This window comes from Nycticebus coucang, chromosome X (assembly GCF_027406575.1).
Source record: "Nycticebus coucang isolate mNycCou1 chromosome X, mNycCou1.pri, whole genome shotgun sequence".
NCBI lineage: Eukaryota > Metazoa > Chordata > Mammalia > Primates > Lorisidae > Nycticebus > Nycticebus coucang.
Genome location: NC_069804.1, coordinates 166,069,170 through 166,094,051, shown reverse-complemented (window position 1 = coordinate 166,094,051; position 24,882 = coordinate 166,069,170). Strand labels below are relative to the sequence as shown.

General features: G+C 38.7%; 1 protein-coding gene across 6 annotated transcripts in view; it reads left to right on the top strand.

The window, feature by feature from the left end:
• Positions 1-24,882, top strand: part of ARHGEF6 (Rac/Cdc42 guanine nucleotide exchange factor 6) — a 126,856-nt gene that overhangs the window by 65,312 nt on the left and 36,662 nt on the right. For all 6 annotated transcript variants that reach the window (XM_053579909.1, XM_053579911.1, XM_053579910.1 and 3 more), the window contains 3 exons: positions 12,471-12,565; positions 15,972-16,067; positions 18,373-18,495. In XM_053579909.1, the coding sequence (XP_053435884.1) occupies positions 12,471-12,565; positions 15,972-16,067; positions 18,373-18,495 (314 nt within the window). The remainder of the gene's footprint in view (positions 1-12,470; positions 12,566-15,971; positions 16,068-18,372; positions 18,496-24,882) is intronic.

Genomic DNA, 24,882 nt, shown 5'->3' with positions numbered 1-24,882 from the left:
GTGACACAGGCCTCATAGAATTATAAGTTTGAGAGCATCCTCTCCTCTTCAGTTTTTTTGAATAGTTTAAGTAGAAATGATATTTGTTCTTCTTTGTTTTTTTTTTTTAAGTTTTTGAAATTTCAAGATATTAAGGGTACAAATGTTTTACGTTTTATGGATTCTTTTGTAATGCTTGAATCCCAGTTATAGGTATGTCCATAACCAAATAGTGTTTGTTGTACCCATTAGGTAGGTTTTTGCCCCTCCTCTCCCTTCCTGGTTACTTTCCACTGAGTTTTACTTCCCTCTACATATGTGTGCTTATCAGTTAGGTCCAGTTTAATAGTGAGTCTGTGTGTTATTTACTTTACCATTCCTGAGATACTTCACTTAGGAGAATGGTCTCCAGTTCTATCCAGATTGTTGAAAAGGTATTAATTCAAATTTTTCATGGCTGAGTAGTACTCCATGGTATACATATAATATATTTTATTTATCCACTTATGAATTTACAGGCACTTGGGTTGAGTGCACATTTTTGCAATTGTGAATTGTGCTGCAATAAACATTAGAGTGCATATATTTTGTGTTTGTTTGATGAAAAGTCTTCTTTTCCTTTGAGTAGATACCTGGTGGTGGGATTGTTGGATCGAATGGTAGATCTATTTTTAGTTCTTTGAGTAATCTCCATACTGCTTTCCATACGGGTTGTACTAGCTTGCAGTCCCACCAAAAGTGTGTAAGTGTTCCTTTCTTTCTGCATACGCACCAACTTCTATTGTTTTGGGTCTTTTATAATAAAAGCCATTCTAACTGGGGTAAGGTGATTTCTCATTGTGGTTTTAATTTGTATTTCCCTGATGATTAATTACACTGAATATTTTTTCATTGTTTTTAATGGCAATTTGTCTTTCTTCTTTTGAGAAGCTTCTGTTCATGTCTTTTGCCCACTATTTAATAGGGTTGTTTGTTTGTTTCCTGCTGACTTGTGTGAGTTCTTTGTAAATTCTAGAACAGAGACCCAAGATATAAAACCATCTACTGACAACCAACTGGTCTTCAACAAAACAGACAACAACGTACACTGGGGCAAAGAAGCCATATTTAATAAATAATGCTGGGAAAATTGGATAGCCACATTCGGGAGAATTAAACAGGACCCCTACATTTCACCACTCACGAAAATTAATTCAAGATGGATAAAAGTCTTAAATCTAAGGCATGAAACTATAATAATTCTAGGGTAAAATGTAGGAAAACTTTTCTAGATATTGGCCTAGGCAAATAATTTATGATTAAGAACCCAATGATAATCATGGCAACAATGAAAATTAATGAAAGGGATTTGGTTAAACTACAAAGCTTCTGCACACCTAAGGAAACAGTCAACAGAGCAAATAGACAACCTGAAGAATGGGAGAAAATATTCACAAGCTATATATCCAATAAAGGGCTAGTTTTTTGAACGCTTGGTTGAATTCAGAATTGAAACTATCAGATCCTGGGCTTTTCTTTGATGGGACACTTTTTATTACTGCTTGTGTCTTGTAACTTGTTATTTGGTTTATTCAGGTTTTTTATTTTTTCCTGATTCATTTATTCTAGGTTTTCCAATTTATTGGCATATAGTTCATGGTAGTCTCTAATGATCCTTTGGATTTTTGCAGTATCAGTTGTAATGTCTCCTCTTTCATCCTTGATTTTATTTATTTGGGTCTTCTTTCTTTTTTTCTTTGTTAGTATGGCTAAAGGTGTGCCAATTTTGTTTATCTTTTCAAAAAACCAACTTTTTTTTCATTGCTATTTTGTATTTTTTGTTTCAATTTCATTTATTTCTGTTCTGATCTTTATTATTTCTTTCTTTCTTTCTTTCTTTCTTTCTTTCTTTCTTTCTTTCTTTCTTTCTTTCTTTCTTTCTTTCTTTCTTTCTTTCTTTCTTTCTTTCTTTCTTTCTTTTTTAAACTGATTTGGAGGTTGCTTTGCTGTTACCTTTCTAGTTCTTTGAAGTGCATCACTCAGTTGTTTGTTTGAAGCTTTTTGAAGCTTTTTTGCTTTTTCTGATTGTAGGTACTTATTGCTATAATTTTTCTTTTTATTACTGCTTTTGCTGTATCCTGTAGGTTTTGATATGTTGTGTTTTCATTTTCACTTGTTATGAGAAATTTTTAAATTTCTTTCTTAATTTTTTCATTGATCCACTGGTCATTTCAAGAGCATATTGTTGAATTTTCATGAATTTCTATATTTTTCCATTTTCCTCGTTACTGATTTCTAGTTTTATTTTATTTTGGTTGTAGAAAATACTTGATATGATTTAAATCTTTTTTTTTTTTGAAATTTCAAGACTTGTTTTGTGGCCTAATATGTGGCTTATCCTTGATAATGATCCTTGAGCTGAGGAGAAGAATGTGTATCCTGTAGCTATAGTATAAAGCATTCTGTAAATATCTAGTAGATCCGTTTGGCCTGTAGTGTAGATTAAATCCAATGTTTCTTTGCTGATTTCCTGTCTGGACGATCCACCCAATGCTAAAAGTGGAGTTTTGAGATTTTTAACAATTATTGTATTATCATTTCTCTCTTTTTTTTTTTTTTTTTTTTTTTTGTGGAGACAGAGTCTCACTTTATCGCCCTCAGTAGAGTGCCATGGCATCACACAGCTCACAGCAACCTCCAACTCCTGGGCTCAAGCAATTCTCTTGCCTCAGCCTCCAGAGTAGCTGGGACCACAGGCGCCCACCACAACGCCCAGCTATTCCTTGGTTGCAGTTCAGCCGGGGCCGGGTTTGAACCCACCAGCCTCGGTATATGGGGCCGGCGCCCCACCAACTGAGCCACAGGCGCAGCCCTGTATTATCATTTCTCTCTTTCTCTCTAGCGCTAATAAAATTTGCTTTATGTATCCACGTGCTCCAGTGTTGTATATATATATGTTTATCCTCTTGCTGAATTGACCCTTTTGTCCTTATGTAATGATCTTCCTTGTATCTTTTTAAAGTTTTTGTCTGGTCATCTATTTTATGTGGTAGAAGTATAGCTACTCCTCTTTTTTTTTTTTTTTTTTTTAAGAGACAGAGTTTCACTTTATCACCCTCTGTAGAGTGCCATAGCATCACACAGCTCACAGCAACCTCCAACTCCTGGGCTTAGGTGATTCTCCCGCCTCAGCCTCCCAGTAGCTGGGATTACAGGAGCCCGCCACAACGCCTGGCTATTTTTCTTTTTGTTGCAGTTTGGCCGGGGCCGGGTTTGAACCCGCCACCCTCGGTATATGGGGCTGGCGCCCTGCTCACTGAGCCACAGGCGCCGCCCAGCTACTCCTCTTTTTGTTTCAATTTCCGTGGAATACTTTTTTCCAGCCCTTTATTTTCAATGTATGTATGTCTTTATAGGTGAAATGTATTTATTGCAGACAACATATAATTGGCTCTTTTTTATCCATTCAGCCACTCTATGTCTATTGATATATAAGGACTTACTTCCGCCATGTCGTTCTTTGATTTCTGGCTATTTTGTTGTTCTCACTTTCTTCCTTCCTGTCTTCCTTTGCTAAAATTGATTTTCTCTGGTCGTATGTTTTAATTTCTTGCTTTTACTTTTTCGTGTATCTGTCATAGGATTTTTGATTTGAAGTTATCATAAAGGTTGCAAAGAACATTTTAAACCAATTATTTACATATGCAACTCCTCTTACAAACAAAGAAACAAGCAAAGAAAAATCTAATAAAAATTCTACTCTTTAACTCCATCTTCTCACTTTTTTGTTATTGTTTCTATCCATAGCATTTTGTGATATCTGTCTCTCAAAAAGTTGTTGCAATTATTTTTGACAGGCTTGTCTTTTAGTCTACCTACTTAAGATATAATTGGTTTATATGCCATAGTTGCAGCAATAAATTCTGTATTTGTGTACTTACTGTTACCAGTGAGTTGTATAACTTCAAATGATTTCTTATTGTTTATTAATGTTCCTTTCTTTTATATTAAAGAACTCCTTTAAGCATTTCTTGTAGGACAGGACTGGTGTTGATGAAATCTCTTAGCTTTTATTTGTCCGGAAAAGTCTTTATTTCTCCTCTATGTTTGAAGAATATTTTTGTAGTATGTAATATTCTGGGGTTAAGGTTTTATTTTTCCCTTTAACTCTTTGAATATTTTATTCCATTCTCTCTTGTCCTATAAAGTTTCCATTGAGAAATCTGCTGCCAGACATATCAGAGCTCCTTTATATATTTTGTTTTTCTTTTATCTTGCTTCCTTTAGGATTTTTTCTTTATCCATGACCTTTGGAGAGCTTGATTATTAAAGGCCTTTTTAGTGTAATCTTCTTTGAGTTAAATCTGCTTGGTGTTCTATGACCTTCTTGTATCTGAATATTTTCAAAAAATTGAGACAGAGTCTCAAGCTGTCACTCTGGGTAGAGTGCTGTGGCATTATAGCTCACAGCAACCTCCAACTCTGGGGCTCAAGTGATGGTCTTGCCTCAGTTTTTTATTTTTAGTAGAGACAGGGTATTGCTTTTGCTCAGGCTGGTCTTGAATTCATGAGCTCAAGCTACCCACCGGCCTTCGCCTCCCAGAATGCTAGGATTACAGGCATGAGCCACCACACCCAGCCTTTGTATCTGAATATTGATATCTTTCTCTAGGTTTGGAAAGTTCTCTATTCTTATTTCCTTGAATACCTTGAATAAAGCTTCTAGCCTAATATCTCTCTCTGCTTCCCCTTTAAAATCAATAACTCTTAGATATGCCCTATTTAGGCTATTTTCTAGATCTTGTAGGTGTGCTTCATCTTTTTTTTTTTTTCTCTTCTGATCGTGTATTTTCAAATAGCCTATATTCAAGCTTATTAATTCTTTCTTCTGGTTGGTCAATTCTGCTGTTGAGAGACTCCGATGCATTTTTTTTTTTTTTTGTAGAGACAGAGTTTCACTTTATTGCCCTTGGTAGAGTGCCGTGGCGTCACACAGCTCACAGCAACCTTCAACTCCTGGGCTTAGGCGATTCTCCTGCCTCAGCCTCCCGAGTAGCTGGGACTACAGGCGCCCACCACAACGCCCGGCTATTTTTTTTTTTTATTGCAGTTCGGCCGGGGCTGGGTTTGAACCCGCCACCCTCGGTATATGGGGCCGGCGCCCTGCTCACTGAGCCAATTTTTCAATTTGATAATTGATTTTTTTTTTTTTAAGACAGAGTCTCACTATGTTGCACTCAGTAGAGTGCTATGGGGTCACAGCTCACAGCAACCTCAAACTCTTGGGCTTAAGCGATTCTCTTGCCTCAGCTTCCCAAATAGCTGGGACTATAGACACCTGCCACAACACCTGGCTATTTTTTTGTTGCAGTTGTCATTTAGCAGGCCCAGGCTGTGTTGGAACCTGCCATCCCTGGTGTATGTGGCCAGCACCCTAACCACTGAGCTCTGGGCACTGAGCCTGTTAATTGAATTTTTAAGCTCCAGAATTTCTGCTTGATTTTTTAAAATTATTTCAATCTCTGTGTAAATTTCCCTTCTCTCTGTTGTCTTGAAATTCAATGAGCTTCTTCAGGACAGGTCTTTTGAATTCTTTGTCTGCAATGTTATAGATCTCCATTGCTCCAGGATTGGTCACTGGTACCTAATCTAGTTTGGCAAGGTCATGTTTTCCTGGGTGTTATTAATGCTTGTGGATGTTTTTCAATGTCTGGGCCTTGAAGAGTTGGATACTTATTTTAATCTTCATAGTCTGAGCTTGTTCCCATCCTTCCTAAGAAAGCCTTCCAGCTATTCAAAGGGAATTGAGTTTTGATCCAAGTCTTTGTTCACTGCAGCTGTATCAGCACTGGGGGTACCCTGACCCCAGTAATGTTATGACTCTTAGAGGCTCCTGGTGGTACTGCTTTGGTTGACATCGGTAAGATACCAAAGAATTCCCTGGATTACCAGGTGAAATCTCTTACTCTCTTCTCTCACTATGTATGCTGGGCTGCTAGAGTTGAGGAAGGAATGATGTGGGCACTCCCTCATGGCCACCAGCTCCAGGTCACACTTGAAGCCAGTCCAGTCTCACCCAAAGCTCATGGTGACTGTTGCCTGGCTACTTGTGATGTTTATTCAAATCTCAAGAGCTCTTCAGTCAGTAGGTGGTGAATCTTGTCAGGACTAGGTCCTTCCCTTCAGGGCAGCATGTTTCCTTCTGGCCCAAGGTTCGTCCAGAAGTATCTTCAAGGAACTAAGGCTTGATCTCAGAGGCTTCAGAAGTCTGCTTGATACTTTATTTTAGTATGGCTGAGCTGGTGCCCAAGTTGCAAAGCAAAGTCTTCCAAAGTTTTCCTTCTCTTTTCCCCAGGTGGAAGAAGATTCCCTGAGCCACACTGTCTGTAGTTGGGGGGTGGTGACACAGGTACTGGTTTGGCCACAATCACACTGTCCCATTGGTTCACATGCCCCCCAAGTCCACTGGCTCAGAGCCAGTACAGCCATAGGAATTGCCCAAGGACTTACAGCCTTTTGTGGCTTGATTGCCTTATAATTTAATCTAGGCCCCAGGCTTCTTTTTGTCAGCCAGTGGGAGGGCTAGATGGAACTTGAGTTTTGGGGTGGAGGATTTTTCACTGGCCAAGCTGGACTAACTCCTCCTTTATGGACACTGGCAGAATTCTGCTCTGTGGTGTGTTCCCCTATGCCAGGGTGTCCCTGAGTTTCAATGTGAAGTCCCACCATCAATTAACTCTCCCTCCCCTGGGCACGTAGATTCTCTCTCAACTCCACATGCTGGTGCAGCACTGCTGAGGGCTGAGTGATGAGTGGCATAGGAAATACAAGATTATCTTTTCTGACCTTTTCAGTGTCTCTTACCATGATATAATGTTACAACCAGGTAGTATGATTGCTCATCTGACTTTTGGTTCTTCTAAAGGTACTCGTATATGCCTGGATAATTGAATTTGATGTTTGTGCAGAGAGACAATTGCTTGAGGTTTCTATTTGGCCATCTTGCTTCTCTTCTTCAAAATTTACCATTTTAAGGTATATAGTTTACTATATTCACAGAGTTGTGCCATGGTTATCACTGTCTCATCTAATTTCATAACATTGTCATTGCTGCAATAAGAAATCTCATACCCATAAACAGTTACTCCCTGCCACTCCTTATTTCCTCTAGCCCCTGGCAACTCCAAAATCTACTTTCTGTCTCTATGGCTTTACTTATTCTGGAAGTTTCATATAAATGGAATTATATTAATGTAATATATGGCATTTTGGATCTGGTTTCTTTCACTTACCATATTTTCAATATTTTATCATCCATGTTATAGAATGTATCTATACTTCTTTCCTTTTATGGCTGGATAATATTCCATTGGATGAGTAATACCAGATTTTCTTTGTCAATTTATCAACTGATGAACCTTTGGGTTGTTTACATTTTTAGATTACTGTTAATAATAATGCTGTATGCTTTCATATACAAATTCTTGTGTGAACATGTTTTCATTTCTCTAGGAGTGAAATTGCTGGGTTATATGGTAACTCTATGTTTAACTTTCTGTTTTTTCTTTTTTTTTTTTTGGCCGGGGCTGGGTTTGAACCCACCACCTCCGGCATATGGGACCGGCGCCCTACCCGCTGAGCCACAGGCGCCGCCCTATGTTTAACTTTCTGAGAACTGCCAAACTGTTTTCCATAGTGGCTGCACTATTTCACATTCTTAACAGTAGCATATAAGGGTTCCAGTTTCTCCATATCCTCATCAACACTTGTTATTGTTTGTTTGTTATATAGCCACCCTAGTAAGTATGAAGTAGTATATCTCACTGTGATTTAGATTAGCATTTTCCAGATGGTTAATTATGTCAAGTACACTTATTTCTCATTTGAATATCTTCTTTGGAGAAATGTCCATTGAAATCCTTTGTCAATTTCTTTTAATTTTTATTACAAATTTGTATGAGGGTGCAGATGTTTAGGTTACATTGTTTTCAATTCTTATTTTTTTATTTTTTATTGTTTGGGATTCATTGAGGGTACAAAGAATTAGGTTAAACTAATTGGATTTGTTAGATAAAGTCCCTCTTATAATTGTGTCCTGCCCCCAAGAGGTGTACCATACACTTTGACCCCATCCCACTCCTTCCTCCCCTCTCCCCATTCGCTCATTCCCCTACCGTCCATTGTATTAGCTCATCTACTGCCTTCATATTAGAATAGAATACATTGGATTCTTGCTTCTCCATTCTTGTGATGCTTTACTAAGAAGAATGTGTTCCACCTCCATTCAGGTTAATACAAAAGATGTAAAGTGGCCATCTTTTTAGTGGCTGAATAGTATTCCATGGTATACATATACCACAGCTTGTTAATCCATTCCTGGGTCTGTGGGCATTTAAGCTGTTTCCATATTTTGGCAATTATAAATTGAGCAGTGATAAACAGTCTAGTGCAAATGTCCTTATGCTAAAAGGATTTTTTTTCAGCTGGGTAGATGCCTAGTAATGAGATTGCAGGATCAAATGGGAGATGGAATTTGAGTTCTTTGAGGATTCTCCATATTTCCTTCCAAAAAGGTTGTATTAGTTTGCAGTCCCACCAGCAGTGTAAAAATGTTCCCTTCTCTCCACACCCACGCCAGTATTTGCAGCTTTGAGACTTTGTGATGTGGGCTATTCTCACTGGGGTTAGGTGATATCTCAGTAGTTTGGATTTGCATTTCTCTGATGATTAGGGCTGATGAGAATTTTTTTCATGTTTGTTAGCTGTTCACCTGCCTTCTTTTGAGAAGGTTCTGTACATGTCTCTTGTCCAGTGATATATGGGATTGTTTGGTCTTTTTTTGTTGATTATTTTGAGTTCTCTATAGATCTTTGTTATCAAGCTTTTGTCCAATTCATAATATGCAAACATCTTTTCCCATTCTGAAGGTTGTCTGTTTACTTTGGTTGGTAAGCTTATGTTCTTATGTCTATAAGCTGTACAGAAGCTTTTCAGTTTAATTAAGTTCCATTTGTTTATTTTTGTTGTTGGAATTGCCACAGAAGATTTCTTCATAAAATCTTTCCCCAGGCCAATATCTTCAAGTGTTTTCCCCACACTTTGTTTGCTGATTTTTATTGTTTCATGCCTTAGATTTAAATATTTTATCCATGTTGAATTAATTTTTGTAAGTGGTGAGAGGTGTGGGTCCAGTTTCAGTCTTTTATATGTGATTATCCAGTTCTCCCAACACAACACCATTTATTGAATTGGAATTCTTTTCCCCAGTGTATGTTCTTGTTTGGTTTATCAAAGATCAGGTGTGTAAGAGATTAGTTTCATCTCATGCTCTATTCTGTTTTTGTTTCCCTAGTATTTTATTTTTCTGTTTGCTTTTTGTTTTTAACAGTTTCTGTTGACATATCCTTAAGTTCAGAGATTCTTTCCTCATCCATATTCAGTCTCCTATTGAGCCCATCACAGGCATTCTTCATTTCTGTTACTGTGTTTTTGATCTCTAGCATTTCTTTTTGGATCTTCCTTAGAATTTCTGTCTCTCTGCTTACAATCCATCTGTTGTTGTATGTATCCTACTTTTTCTGTTAGAGTGCTTAGCATATTAATTACAGTTATTTTAAAATCTTGGTCTGATAATTTCAACATTTCTGTGATGATGTCTGACTTTAGTTCTGATGCTTATCCTGTCTCTTCAAACTGTGTTTTTTTTTCCATTTAATATGCCATGTAATTTTTTTTTGGAAGCCTGACATGATAGATGGACTGGATAAAAGGAACTGTGTTAAATAGGCCTTTAGTAATGTGGTGGTAAGGTGAGGAGGAAGAGGAAGCAGTCTTTATTCCCTTGATTAGGTCTCAGTTTTTTAATGATTGTGTGCCCTTGGACTATGGACTTCACTAGTGCTTTTCAGTCCTGCTTAGGTGGGACAGGATGGCTAGAGAGGGCTGGAGTTGAATATCTTCCCTCCCACACATTAAGGCTAGATCTGGCTGGAGATAGGCATTTCCCTTCCCCCATGTTAGTTAGGCTCTGATAAAACTCCCATAGGGCATGCTCTGGTGAAATTGTTTCTCCTGAGGGCAGGCTTTATTAAGAACAGAATACTCTGGAGTATTTCAGAATAATTACTTCCCCCTCCCCATGCCTGAAGCATGAGAGGACATTTTCCTCTAACCTTCACTGAAAGAACCTGGTAGAACTCCTGAAGGTAAAACTCAAAAAAGTTTGGGTGTGCTTTCCTAATATTGGACACCCTGGAGCTCCCAACTATCAGACCTGTTCACACTGAGATCTCAACAATTTTTCAGTTGCAGTTTAGGTTTTTTTACCCTGCTACTAGTTCCTCTGGACCAGTGGTTCTCAACCTTCTTAATGCCACGACCCTTTAATACAGTTCCTCATGTTGTGGTGACCCCCAACGATAAAATTATTTTCATTGCTACTTCATGAATTTTATGGTTGGGGGTCACCACAACATGAGGAACTTGTATTAAAGTGTCGCGGCATTAGGAAGGTTGAGAACCACTGCTCTGGAGGCTTTTGCTTATGGGTCTCTGTTCTAGTTAAGTTGTGATTCCCTGTATCTGTGTGTCTGTCTTGCCAGTTTTTGGAATAGCAGTTTTTCCCATTGACCTCAGTTCTCTGGTGGAGCTAAGAAAAAATGTCTGTTTTTTTCATTTTGCTTAACTGCTTACTTCTTGTTAGGATTGAGTAGAAACTTTTACATTCTTTACATGTGACACTGGAAACTGGGGGTCCTCTTTCTTCTTTTTTAATATAGGCATCGTACTTATGTATTTTTTCTTTAAGTTCTGTTTAACTGCCCCCCATGAGTTTTGATAATGTTGTGTCTTCATTTTCATTCATCTCAAAGTAGTGTCTAATTTCCTTTGTTGTGCTTTGGACTTTCTATGGGGGGGTAACATATTGATTCCATCACTAGATTAATTTCAGAGAACATAAGTACCTCTAGACCCCTGCATTTGCACTTTTACAGAGTAGTTTCTGAGGAATGGAGGAACCGAAAGTAGACATGATTAGGTGCTACAACTCAACCCTAAGCTTTTGAAGCCACCTTGTGGCCTGTGGCCTTCTATGCTCCTGATTCTCAACTGAGGATAACATTGCCCTTCAGGTCACATTTGGCAACATTTGGACATGGGGTGGAAGTGAGATGTAACTGGCACCTAGTGGGTGGAGGTCAGGAACACTGCTAAATATATTATAATGCTCAGGGTATCCCATTACACAAATAATTATCTGGTATGAAATGTCTATATCGCTGCCATTGAGAATCCTTTTTAAACCTGTTGAAATAGTGTGACTGTTTCCCACTTGCCTAGCACTTGTCTGTATCCTGTCTCACCACTTCCTCACAATGGTCCATGAGGTAGGTGAAATGTCACAATATGAGATGAGGTCAGTGAAACCTTTAAACTGAAGCAACCTGTCATTCAGTAGGAGAGTCAGGACCATCTCTCTCCAGCCCAGTTGTTTCCCAGAAAACCCACAGTCACCTGGGTCTCCACTGCTTTGAATACTCTACCTTTCAAAAGCAGATCACCATGCATTGCCTTGTGAGTATATAAGTCTGGTATATTGGTAGGTTAACGCGTTTCTCCTAGCTAAGGTTATTTTACTCTGTCTTTTAATCCTCTGTTTAATGTCCTCTGTGTAGAGTGGAAATTCCCTGTGGGCAATTGGGGCACAGAGTAGGCCCTCAGGAAATTTTGTAGAATGAAATAGAAGATATGAAACAAAGAAATGAAGGTTATACATGCCCCCACAAGAGGCTGGGAAATGGGGTACGACCCTAGGACTGGCATGGGGAGAGAAATTATGGACCTGTGTAGTGGTTGTTTTGCCTATAAGATTTTGTTATTTATAATAATTAACAGTGTTATTTCTCTTGCTAAATTCCTCACATTTCGGCCTCCTTTTCTCTTTGAATTGTTCACAGTAGCACCTTTGGCCTTTTTTAAAAGACCGGTTTTAAACTCTGCTTAAAAATTCACTGTGTCCTCAGATTTTGTTCCCTAAAGATCTTATCAGAAAAATAAGAAACTTTTATGATATTTGATACCACATTTATCCTTAAATCAGCCTGACATGGAATCTCCATGTCTTAAGGTAGTTGACCACAATTTTCTCACACATAAAATGGAAATAATGATCCTTTGTTAACTAACTGAGGCCTTTTCTGAGGATAAAGTGATTAAAAACACATGAAAGCATTTTAAACAGTACTATGCAAATATCAAGACCCCTCCAGTTATGGGTAACTGAAAAATTGTGATGGTAGGAGTTATACAGTATAACTAGTTGTCATGCAATTATTATAGTAGTTTGCTAAATTGAAACAAAGTTCATTCAGATTTTGTGCTCTTTACTTACAGTGCTAGTCTGAGTAAATAGGATGCCCTCCTACCCCGGTAATTTGGTAAAAGATCTAAAGCTGTGTATTACCTTGGACTGTCTTGACATTTACAGTATGTTGACCTTTGTTTCTTCATAGGTCTTACAGAACATCTTGGACACAGAAAAAGAATATGCTAAAGAACTTAACTCTCTTCTTGTTACCTACTTGAGACCCTTGCAATCCAATAACAAGTAAGATTTTTACTTTAAATCCCTTGCTCAATAAAGCAAGATAATGTCAGCGTATGGAGTTAGTTCTCTTATGTCACTGAATAATTGATTTTGCCCTTTAGAAGAATTTCCACAGATCACAGGTTGCCAAGAACATGGTCAGGACAACAGAAATTATGAAAGATATTGCTTTTGGAGAGTTTGGATTTTTTTTTCTGACTGTGAAAGGAATGAGCAGAACTGTGTTTCTGCCTATTATAATTTGTATTTTGTACTTTTTTTTTGAATTTTTTTTTTATTGTTGAGGATTCATTGAGGGTACGAGAAACCAGGTTACTATTTTGTACTTTTTAAAAGTGATGTGTCCGGTTTTGCCTTACCAGAAAAGGACTCCTGGTGCTTTTATTTTGAAAGCACACAGATTAGAAATTCTCATGCTCAATCTAACCTTTGCTTACCAGGGCAGAACCTCTTTCCCATGCTCTGAGAGTGGAAAGAGTATGGCATTTTGTGAGTGCTCATAAGAGCAATTCAAGCCAGTATTTCTCCCAGGCAGATATGAATGATAAAGAGATGTTCAAATGTTTTTTAAAACAAAATGTTCAAACCCTATTCTGGTCTTGGACATCTGAAAAGATTATCTAAGGCCTGAATTGGAAACATTTGTTTTCAGGAAAGAAAAAAATTAACCATTTTTTTTTATGCTTATAGGCATAACATATTTAACAAATAGTGGCTAACTGTACTCATTGTTTTTAAGTGATTAAATTTTAGTAGAGATCATGGTCTCTAAGTCCTATAGAAAACTTAGCAGTCAGCCTGTATATGTTAGTGCCGTAAGGGTTACTTTTGCTGGACGGTTGCTAAACCATGAACTTCAGGCTTAAGTAAGTTTAATGTATTTCACTATTTTTTCTCTTTTTCCAAATTATGCTTGTTTAGACATAATGTCCTAAATCTCCCACTTGATTATTCTCCCGGCACTGTGGGAATCTCACTTCAGTATGAAAGGATTTTGTATTCCTGTGTTGTAAGATTTTAAACATGATCACCAACAAAGTGTTTTTTGTCATTATTATGTGAAATATGAAGTGTTCTATGAATCATAGTTCTTAGAGCTGAATGGAACCTCAGTGAAGCAGTGGGTCTAGTGCCCTGGGAAAAATGACCGTCCTCAATGAATAGAGAAGAAACTGAAATCCCGAGAGGTTCACTGTCTTGCCCATTACACAGCCAGGAAGTGGCCAGACTGGATCCACTGTATCTCCTGCCACCGAGTGAAATGTACCTTCTGTTTTCTTGTATTGACAGACAGAGGAGGAAAGGGAAACTAAAGTGGTAATCCAGGGAAGGGAGATGGTAAAATTTCAAATGAAAATGGAACACTAATCAAGAAATAGTAAGACGGGCTGGGTGCTGTGGATCATTCTTGTAAAGCCAGCAAATTTTGGGAGGCTGAGGCAGGAGGATTGCTTCAGGCCAGGAGTTCAAGACTAGCCTGGGCAAGATAGCAAGCCTTTGCATTGACCAAAAAAATAAGTAAATTAGCTGGGTGTGGTGGCATGCACCTATAGTCCTATCTACTCAGGAAATTGAGGCAGGAGGATCATTCAAGTCTAGGAGTTGGGGGCTGCAGTGAGCTATGATCGTGCCACTGCACTCCAGCCTGGGTGACAGAGTGACACTCTGTGTCCAAAAAAAAAAAAAAAAAAAGAAAAGAAAGAAAGAAAGAAAATAAAAGAAAAGAGAATAAATAGTAAAAGGAAAGGAAAAGAGCCAGGGTGGAGGAGGTGAGAGACCTGAGTCAGACCTGCACTGTTCCTAAATAAGTTGAGAATGCTATTATAGTAAGTTTCCATTAGTTCTGTCTTTTTGGCCCCCAAGTTATTTGCACAAACCAGACTGATTATTTTTTGATCCTGAAGGGGCCAAAGAAACCCCAACTTGGGTTCTTGCTGCTCTGAGAGCAGCAGGCAGGGAAGCTGGCTGGCTAAAGGTTTCATTTTTGACATCCAGAATAGGGGTTTTCCAGCTTGTGGTTTGGGAGGGCATTACAGCAGAGGAACTGGGAGCTTTTTATTCTCTGTGGGTTACTGGTAATGTTTGTTTAGGTCTTCCCCTTCTTTATTAGTCAGCAAAAATCATTCTGTTGGGAACACTCTGCTGGTACTATTATATTCTTAAGGAGAAGGACACGTGGCAAACACTGGCCTTTCAAGCAAATCTTCAGAAAACTTTTTTCCCAGGCTGGCCCAGTGGCTCACGCCTGTAATCCAGCACTCTGGGAGGCCGAGGCAGGTGGATTGCTTGAGCTCAGGAGTTTGAGACCAGCCTGAGCCAGAGCGAGACCCTGTCTTTACTAAACAGAAAAAAACTAGCCAGGCATTGTGGAGGGTGCCTATAGTCCCAGCTACTTGGGAGGCTGAGGCAAGAGGATCACTTGAGCACAGGGGTCTGAGTTTGCTTTAAGTCATAATGCCACGGCACTCTACTCAGGGTGACAGACTGAGACTCTGTCTCAAGAGAAAAAAAAAAAAAAAGAAAGAAAACTTTACTCCCCCAAAGTGGTTAAGAGATGGACTCTGGAGCTAGAATGTTTTGGTTCAATTTTTGTCTTTGCCATTTACAACCTTTGTGGCTTAGGGTGATTGTTTAACCTCTCTGAGCCTGGACTTCCTCAGTTGTGAAATGGAGCCAGCGATACTGCTTGTCTCCTAGACTTATTATAAGGTGGAAACGCTTGCAAAAGTGTTCAGTGCTACATGAGTGCTGGCTCTTGTTGTTATAACTTGCAGTCTGGTAGGAGGAGCATAGATGAAAACTTTCTTCACACAAGGGCCTGTATAACTTATTGAGTGTGTCTTTATTTGACATCATTCCGCTCTAAAAACAAACAAATAAACAAAATCAGTACTATTTTCTTCCCTCCTACTTCCTCTTTAAGTATTTCCCTTAGTTGATGCATGAGCATTTTAGTTTAGGAGAAAGTTGACTGCTATTTTTTCTGTGCATTTTGTGAGCACATATAATATCTTTCGATTACTTTTCCAGTGTCTCTAGGATAGAGGAAGATGCTCTTAAGTTTTTACACTTATTCAGTTATGACGTTTTTTATCTCTTTAGATGCTTAGATATTAACCACTTGTCATTCATTTACTCATTCCTTTATAAAATACCTAAATGTCCTTTATGGCGCTTATTTTCTTTAGGCTCAGTATTCTTATTACATAAAAGGGAAATTAAGGAAAGAAGCTTAAAAGAAGAGATTTGCCTAAGATTAACGAGTTGTTGTAAATTAAAAAGCCAAAGTTAAAATATAGGAATTTCTTCCATTATGTTTGCCACATATTAGCAACTACCAGCTGCCTAGACCAGAGACAGATAGCTATTAACTGAATTGCATGCACTGTATTTTTTTTTTTTTCAGTCTGAGTACTGTGGAATTCACATCTTTACTGGGAAACTTTGAGGAAGTATGTACATTTCAACAGACACTTTGCCAAGCACTGGAAGAATGTTCAAAGTAAGTGTGGTGTATTTCTGTTAGGATAGCCAGCTAGGTTGTTCATGTTTTCTATTTCTTTTATTTGGTACTTTAGAGCATTTAGAGTATTTATACATCTGTTACAGCTTTGATATATTGTCCTGGAACAAAATAGCAATGCAGAATCAATGCATTAGGTGCTGATGGTAGCCTTTATATATACCAACAACAGTCCAGTTGAAAAAACAGTTAAGGACTCTATCCCATTCACAGTAGTGCCAAAGAAGATGAAATATTTGGGAATTTATCTAACAAAGGACGTGAAAGATCTCTACAAAGAGAACTATGAAACTCTAAGAAAAGAAATAGCTGAAAATATTAACAAATGGAAAAACATACCATGCTCATGGCTGGGAAGAATCAACATTGTTAAAATGTCCATACTACCCAAAGAAATATATACTTTCAATGCAATCCCTATTAAAGCTCCACTGTCATACTTTAAAGATCTTGAAAAAACAATACTTCGTTTTATATGGAATCAGAAAAAACCTCAAATAGCCAAGACATTACTCAGAAATAAAAACAAAGCAGGAGGAATCATGCTACCAGACCTCAAACTATACTACAAATCGATAGTGATCAAAACAGCATGGTACTGGCACAAAAACAGAGAAGTAGATGTATGGAACAGAATAGACAACCAAGAGATGAATCCAGCTACTTAGCATTATTTAATCTTTGACAAGCCAATTAAAAACATTCAGTGGGGAAAAGATTCCCTATTTAACAAATGGTGCTGGGTGAACTGGCTGGCAATCTGTAGAAGACTGAAACTGGACCCACACCTTTCACCATTAACTAAGATAGACTCTCACTGGATCAAAGATTTAAACTTAAGACATGAAACTATAAAAATACTAGAAGAGAGTGCAGGGAAAACCCTTGAAGAAATCGGTCTGGGCGAGTATTTTATGAGGAGGACCCCCCGGGCAATTGAAGCAGCTTCAAAAATACACTGCTGGGACTTGATCAAACTAAAAAGCTTCTGCACAGCCAAGAACACAGTAAGTAAAGCAAGCAAACAGCCCTCAGAATGGGAGAAGATATTTGCAGGTTATGTGTCCGACGAAGGTTTAATAACCAGAATCCACAGAGAACTCAAACGCATTAGCAAGAATAGAACAAGGGATCCCATCGCAGGCTGGGCAAGGGATTTGAAGAGAAACTTCTCTGAAGAAGACAGGCGCGTGGCCTTCAGACATATGAAAAAATGCTCATCATCTTTAATCATCAGAGAAATGCAAATCAAAACTACTTTGAGATATCATCTAACTCCAGTGAGACTAGCCTATATCACAAAATCCCAAGACCAGAGATGTTGGCGCGGATGTGGAGAAAAGGGAATACTTTTGCACTGCTGGAGGGAATGAAAATTAATACATTCCTTTTAGAAAGAGATATGGAGAACACTTAGAGATCTAAAAATAGATCTGCCATTCAATCCTGTAATCCCTCTGCTGGGCATATACCCAGAAGACCAAAAATCACATCATAACAAAGATATTTGTACCAGAATGTTTATTGCAGCCCAATTCATAATTGCTAAGTCATGGAAGAAGCCCAAGTGCCCATCGATCCACGAATGGATTAATAAATTGTGGTATATGTACACCATGGAATATTATGCAGCCTGAAAGAAAGATGCAGACTTTACCTCTTTCATGTTTACCTGGATGGAGCTGGAACATATTCTTCTTAGTAAAGTATCTCAAGAATGGAAGAAAAAGTACCCAATGTACTCAGCCCTACTATGAAACTAATTTAGGGTTTTCACATGAAAGCTATAACCCAGTTACAACCTAAGAATAGGGGGAAGGGGGAAAGGGAGGGGAGGGGGGGGAGGTGGGTAGAGGGAAGGGGATTGGTGGGATTACACCAGCGGTGCCTCTTACAAGGGTATATGTGAAACTTGGTAAACGGTCTGTGAAGCTAGTGAATGATGCCCCATGATCATATCAATGTACACAGCTATGATTTAATAAAAAGAAAAAAAACAGAATCAATGCATTAGGTGCTGATGTTCACGGTGTCAAACCACTCTTAGTATTCCAATAAAGGCTCTACTTAAGTAGGCAGAGGGACTAGAGCTATGTTTGGTGGCTAAAGTTTAAAGCAGTGGTCAAGAACCTGCATTTCAGGGATAAAATGGTCATAATAGTTTCTCTTTTAACTTTGGGAAAGATTTCAGAAGATTTTCATGCTGCCAGGTTTGATTGGAATCATCTTCCTTTACCTCTTGTTTCCTATTTTACATTCTGAGTTTCATCTTTTTTGTTTCTAGGTTTCCAGAAAACCAACACAAAGTAGGAGGTTGTCTACTGAGTCTCATGCCTCATTTTAAATCTATGTATCTGGCTTACTGTGCGAACCACCCTTCAGCTGTAAATGTGCTCACCCAACACAGGTAAATCATTAACATTTCTCCAACTAGGCTGTTTTGCAATGAGACTCTTAGGATCACCTCGTTTGGAAATCCAAGGTCTCCAGTTGAACTTTTGATTATCACTGTTTATGATTCCAGACATTGATTCATCATTACATGGATTGATCATACATCAATCCAACAAATTATTGAGCACCTACTATGTACAAGGTTCCATACTGGCTGATGGGGATATAGTAGTGAACAAGGAGGAAAAGGTCCCCACTCCATGGAGCCCAGAATCTTGAGGGAAATGCAGGTATTAGATCAAACATTCTAAACATGTTGTATTACAGAATGGTAATTAAAAGGATGCCATGAGAATGTGCAATGTGGTATCAACTAAGTGGGATGGGAGGAAAGGATCAGGGAAGGCTTTCTGGAAGCAAAATTCTGTTTAGATCCAATGGCTTAGGCTTCCCCTGCCCCAACTATCACCACAATCAATTTTAAAACATTTTCATCACTCTGCAAACTCATGCCCATTAGCAATAACTCCTCTTTCCCCTCAACTCCACTAGCTCAAGGCAACCCCACTACAATACCTTATGTCACTATGGATTTGCTTTTTCTGGACATTTCATTTAAGTGGAATCACACAACATATGTCCTTTTGTGTCTGGCTTCATTCACTTAGCATAATTTTTCAAGGTTCATTCACATTGTTCATTCACATGATATTCATATATCAGTACATCATTTTCCAAACTGTCAAGTAATATTCCATTGCTGGATACCTCAGATTGTTCTTCCATTCACCAGCTGATAGATTGGGACTAGTGCAAATCTTTGCATGGACATATGTTTTCATTTCACCTAGGAATAGAATTGCTGAATTATATGGTAACTCTGTTTTTTTTTTATTTATTAAATCATAGCTATGTACATTAATGCAATCATGGGGTAAAATGTGCTGGTTTTAGATTCAGTTTGAAATATTTTCATCAAACTGGTTAACATAGCCTTCATGGCATTTTCTTAGTTATTGTGTTAGACATTTATATTCTACACCTAGTAAATTTCACATGTACCCTTGTAAGATGCACCGTAGGTGTGGTCCCCCATAGTTCTCCATAGCTATGAAAGTCATAAATGGCATCTTATTCCAATGTCAGGCTATTTTATCTACACTGAAAATCTGTTGTTTAGTATAGCTACCTTCATTAATTATCTTTGGTCGATCTTCTGAATGCCTTGTTACAGCTTCTACATCAGCATCTGCTGTTTGACCTTGCACTTTTATGTTATGGAGATGGAGTCTTCCCTTAAACCTCATGAACTAACCTTTGCTAGTTTCAAACTTTTCTTGTGCAGCTTCCTCACCTCTCTCAGTCTTAATAGAATTAAAGACAGTTAGGGTCTTGCTCTGGATTAGATTTGGGCTTAAGGCAGTGGTTCTCAACATTCCTAATGCCGCAACCCTTTAACACAGTTCCTGCGGGTTGCAGCCCACAGGCTGAGATCTGCTGCCTTAAGGGAATGTTGTGGCTGGTTTGATTTCTATCCAGACTACTCAGACTTTCTCTATACAGCAAGAAGGGCATTTCATTTTCTTATCATTTGTGTGTTCACTGGTGTAGCACTTTTAATTTCCTTCAAGAACTTTTCTGTTGCATTCATAGCTTCACTGACTGTTTGTCACAAGAGGCTTAGCTTTTGACCTATCTTGGTTTTCAACATGCTTTTCTCACTAAGCTTAATCACGTCTACTTTTTGATTTGAAGTGAGAGATATATGACTCTTTCTTTCACTTAAACTCTTTCTTTCAATTACATTAACTGGCTTAATTTCAATATTGTGTCTTGGAATAGGGAGGCCTGAGAGAAGGGAGAGATGGGGGAATGGCTGGTTGGTGGAGCAGTCAAAACACACAATATTTATTAAGATTACCACCATATGGTTGTGGTTTGTGGTAGCCCCAAACAATTACAGTAGTGGCATACATAAAATCACTTATCCCAGATCCCCATAATAGACACAGTTAATAATAGAAAAGTATGACATATTGTGAGAATTACCAAAATGTGATACACAGACATTGAAACGAACGTATATTGTTGGAAATACGGTAGCAATAAACTTGCTGGATGCATGGTTACCAAAAACCTTGGATTTGTAAAGCTGCAGTAGTTGTGAAGCTCAATAAAATGAAGAATGCCTTTACGTGATTCATAAATTTCTTTCTCCCATTTTGTGGGCTGTTTTTTCACTTTCTTGGTGGCATCTTTTGATGCACAAAAGTTTTAATTTTATATCTTAATTTTGATGATATCCAAAAGTAATGTTGTAAACAGCATATGGTTTTCTTATTTTTTAAATCCACTCTGACAGTCTCTGTCTTTTAATCGGTGTATTTAGAAAACTAAAGTGATGGGCGGCGCCTGTGGCTCAGTCGTTAAGGCGCTGGCCCCATATACCGAGGGTGGCAGGGTTCAAACCCGGCCCCGGCCAAACTGCAACCAAAAAATAGCTGGGCGTGGTGGCGGGCGCCTGTAATCCCAGCTGCTCAGGAGGCTGAGGCAGAATTGCTTAAGCCCAGGAGTTGAAGGTTGCTGTGAGCTGTGTGAGGCCATGGCACTCTACCGAGGGCCTTAAAGTGAGACTTTGTCTCTACACAAAAAAAAAAAAAAAAAAGAAAACTAAAGTGATAACTGATACATTTGGGCTAATATCCACCATGTTTGTAACTATTTTCTATTCCCTTGCACTTGGTCTTTGTTTCTTTTTCACCCCTCTTTTTCTGCCTTTTCTGCTTTTACTAGACATTTTGTATGATTTCATTTTCACTTCTATCTTAGCTTATACAACTTTAAAAAGTTTTAGTGGTGGGCGGCGCCTGTGGCTCAGTCGGTAAGGCGCCAGCCCCATATACCGAGGGTGGCGGGTTCTAAACCCGGCCCTGGCCAAACTGCAACCAAAAAATAGCTGGGTGTTGTGGCCGGCGCCTGTAGTCCCAGCTACTCGGGAGGCTGAGGCAAGAGAATTGCTTAAGCCCAGGAGTTGGAGGTTGCTGTGAGCTGTGTGAGGCCACGGCGCTCTACCGAGGGCCATAAAGTGAGACTCTGTCTCTACAAAAAAAAAAAAAAAAAGTTTTAGTGGTTTTTTTAGAGTTTATGATCTATTTACAACAAAATCTAATAGCAATTTCACATAACAGTATACCATTTCATAGGTAATTCAGATAACTTATAGCAAAGTATTCTCAATTCCTCCCTTTCATGTCTTATAATATTGTTGTCATTCATTTCACTTATATATGAGGTAAAATCACCCAATACATTGCCACTATTATTACTTTAAGCAAACCATATATGTTAGATTAATTAAGAATAAGAAACATTTTTAAAAGAATAAGAAAAATGAAAGATTTTTATCTTACAGCATTTATTTTTTTTTCTAAACACTATTCCCTTTTTCATATGGATCCAAGGGGTTTTGTTTGTTTGTTTCTTTCACTCTTTCTTTCTTTTTCCTTCCTTCCTTCCTTCTCTCTCACACATGAGCCTATATTTATACTTTCACGGTAGACTTAAGTTGATTTAAAAAAAAGAATTAAAAGAAGAATATACTTACTGTGCTTTGACCTTCTTTTGAAAATAATTTAATTAATAATCTTTAAAATTTTTTGAGGCCCACTTAAGATGCTCTCGTGGCACACCAGTTGAAAAATCACTGCACTAAAAGAGGCTGATGATTTCAGAAAATCTTCCTTTGTTTTACACAAAATAAGGACTGTTAGTATGTGCTGCCTTTGCCTTTAGGAAAACCAGAGTCTGTGGTCCAAACAGAGATTATCTTTCCCTGGAAGAGAAAAGCAGCACAAAGCTACAGCCCCCTCATCCCGGGCCTCTCAACCCCACACTCTGACTCTTTCCTCCGCCATTTCAGATCTACTGTTGAGCCCCTCTCATGAAATTTTAAATTTCACTTACTGTATTTTTTGCCTCCAGAACATCCATTTGGTTCTTTTTTAAAATTTGTATTTCTTTACAATATTCTGTCTTTGTTGGAACATTGTTGTCACAGCTTCCTTTACTTCTCGCAGCGTGGTTTCCTTTTGTTCTTTGAACATATTTATAATGGCTACTTTGAAGTCTTCGTTAAGTCTGACATTTTGTGACTCTCATAGACAATTTCTATTGTCTCTTATTTTCCTCCCAGTGTATAGGTCACACATTCTTGTTTCTTTGCATGTCATCATTTTTTTCTTTTTTTGGTTGAAAACTAGACATTTTAGATAATTTTAGGTTTTCCAACTCTGGATGCTGATTTTATTTCCCACTCTCTGGGGCTTATTTTTGTTGTTTGCTTATTTATTTGTTTAGTAACTTGATTAGACTGTTTTAGTGAGGGCTGTTTTCCCCCACAGTGTACAACCTCTGGTGTCACTACTCAGAGGACACCAGTATGGTCAGGCATGCAGTCACTCTGGCATGACAGTAGGTTTCGAAGGGCTCTCTTTGCCTCTCTCCCTGATTTTTCTGGTAAGCCCCATTTGATATTACACCCAGATATTAGACTCTACTCATTTCCAGCTGACTGGGTGTAATTTTTTGGACAGTTCTCTGCGGCAGAAATTGCTACACCATCTGATCTAGTTAAGTTGAAGCAAGGATAGTTTTTGAGACCAGACTGAGCTTTGCTCTGACTACTCTTCTTAGTACTTCCTAGCTGGTTCTCTCTGGTAACTTAGCTAGCTTATGGTTTGGCTTATTTCTCTTAAGAAAGAGGAGCTATGGCCAGCACCTGTGGCTCAGTGGGTAGCACGCCGGCCCCATGTACTGAGGGTGGTGGGTTCAAGCCCGGCCCTGACCAAACTGAAACAACAACAACAACAACAAAAAATAGCCAGGTGTTGTGGTGGGTGCCTGTAGTCCCAGCTACTCGGGAGGCTGAGGCAAGAGAATCGCCTAAACCCAGGAGTTGGAGGTTGCTGTGAGCTGTGTGACGCCATGGCACTCTGCTGAGGGTGATAAAGTAAGACTCTGTCTCTACGAGAGAAAAAAAGAAAAAAGAAAAAAGAGGAGCTATTAGCCTCCTTTTATTTGCTTACTACCAAAATCACCATTGTTTTTGCAAAAGCCTTTGGGATTGAATTTCCCCATAAATAAGTAAAACCAGTTCCGTTGCAGAGAGCTTTAGAGCCCTGTGTTCCGTAAAGATGGCCTCTCCCCGGTGGGCAAAATCTCACTCTTCTAGGGGCTGACCAGTGTAATATCCTTTGGTCTTCTTAGCTTGCCTCTCCCAGCATGGAAGCTCTGCCCTCCAGGAAAGGTGGGGTGAAGTGATTAAGCCCCAGTATTTTCAACTTGCCAGTGCCGGCATAGAGCCTCTGATATGTGTGGGGGGTTGGGTGAAGGGAACTTCAGACTTCTCAGCCACACTCACCAGGAATTTGCCCACTTCTACAGAGTTGAAGGGAGTTAGATGAGCTGGTGGCTTGTTCCTCCTGGTAAGAAATGATATTTTTCGACTGGGAGGTGAGAGGTGAGGGAGGCTTCTATTCTTGGCCACAATTGCCTGGAGTGGACCTTGTGTCAAGCTGAGCTGGGAGTGAGGGAGAGGGGAAGAGAGCTGGTAGCTCATTGCTAAACTCTCCTTGTTCTTAATGAGTTTTCGTAGATTCTTTCACTTATCATATTTCATGAGGGCAATTTCTAGAGACTTCAAATGGTTGTTTTCTATAGTTTTCTGCTATAGCTGTGCTTGTTTCCCTGGGGAGTGGGTCCAATGAGCATCTTAAGCCACCATCCCCAAAATGGAACTCATCATTTTAAGTCCTGTGGCCCCATCTGATCCAAGCCTAAACTTTTTTTTTTACTACTTTTATATTGTCTGAGTTCACAATTAGAAGCCGTGTTACCCAAGATAATTTACCTAATTTCTAATCTTTAATTTTCTCACTTGTGAAATAAGAATAAACCTACCTACTTTCCAGGGTCGCTGTGAGGATTAAATGAAATAATGTGTACAGAAGACTCAGCATAGAGCATGAGGTAGTTGTCACTGTGCGCCATGTCTACCCACCAGATACTAGTTGCTTTTTAGAAAAAAAAAAACAAACTATGAAATATTTCAAGCATACAAAGAACAGAGTTAATATAGCATACGCCCACGTACCCACCATTTAGCTTAACAAACAAATTATAGAGGCAGTTTAAGTCCTGTGTAGACTTTCAGCATTTCCTGTTCCTCTCTTCCTCACCAGAGGGAACCATAGTCCGATGTTTGTTTTTGTCATTTCCAGGAATGTTTTCATACTTTACTACATCTCTACACTAAAGAAAAAAAAAAGTCGTTCACAGGCATTTTGCTTTTAGTGGATGCATAAGCATACTGTGTGTGTAAGGGTAAATTCCTTAATACTAA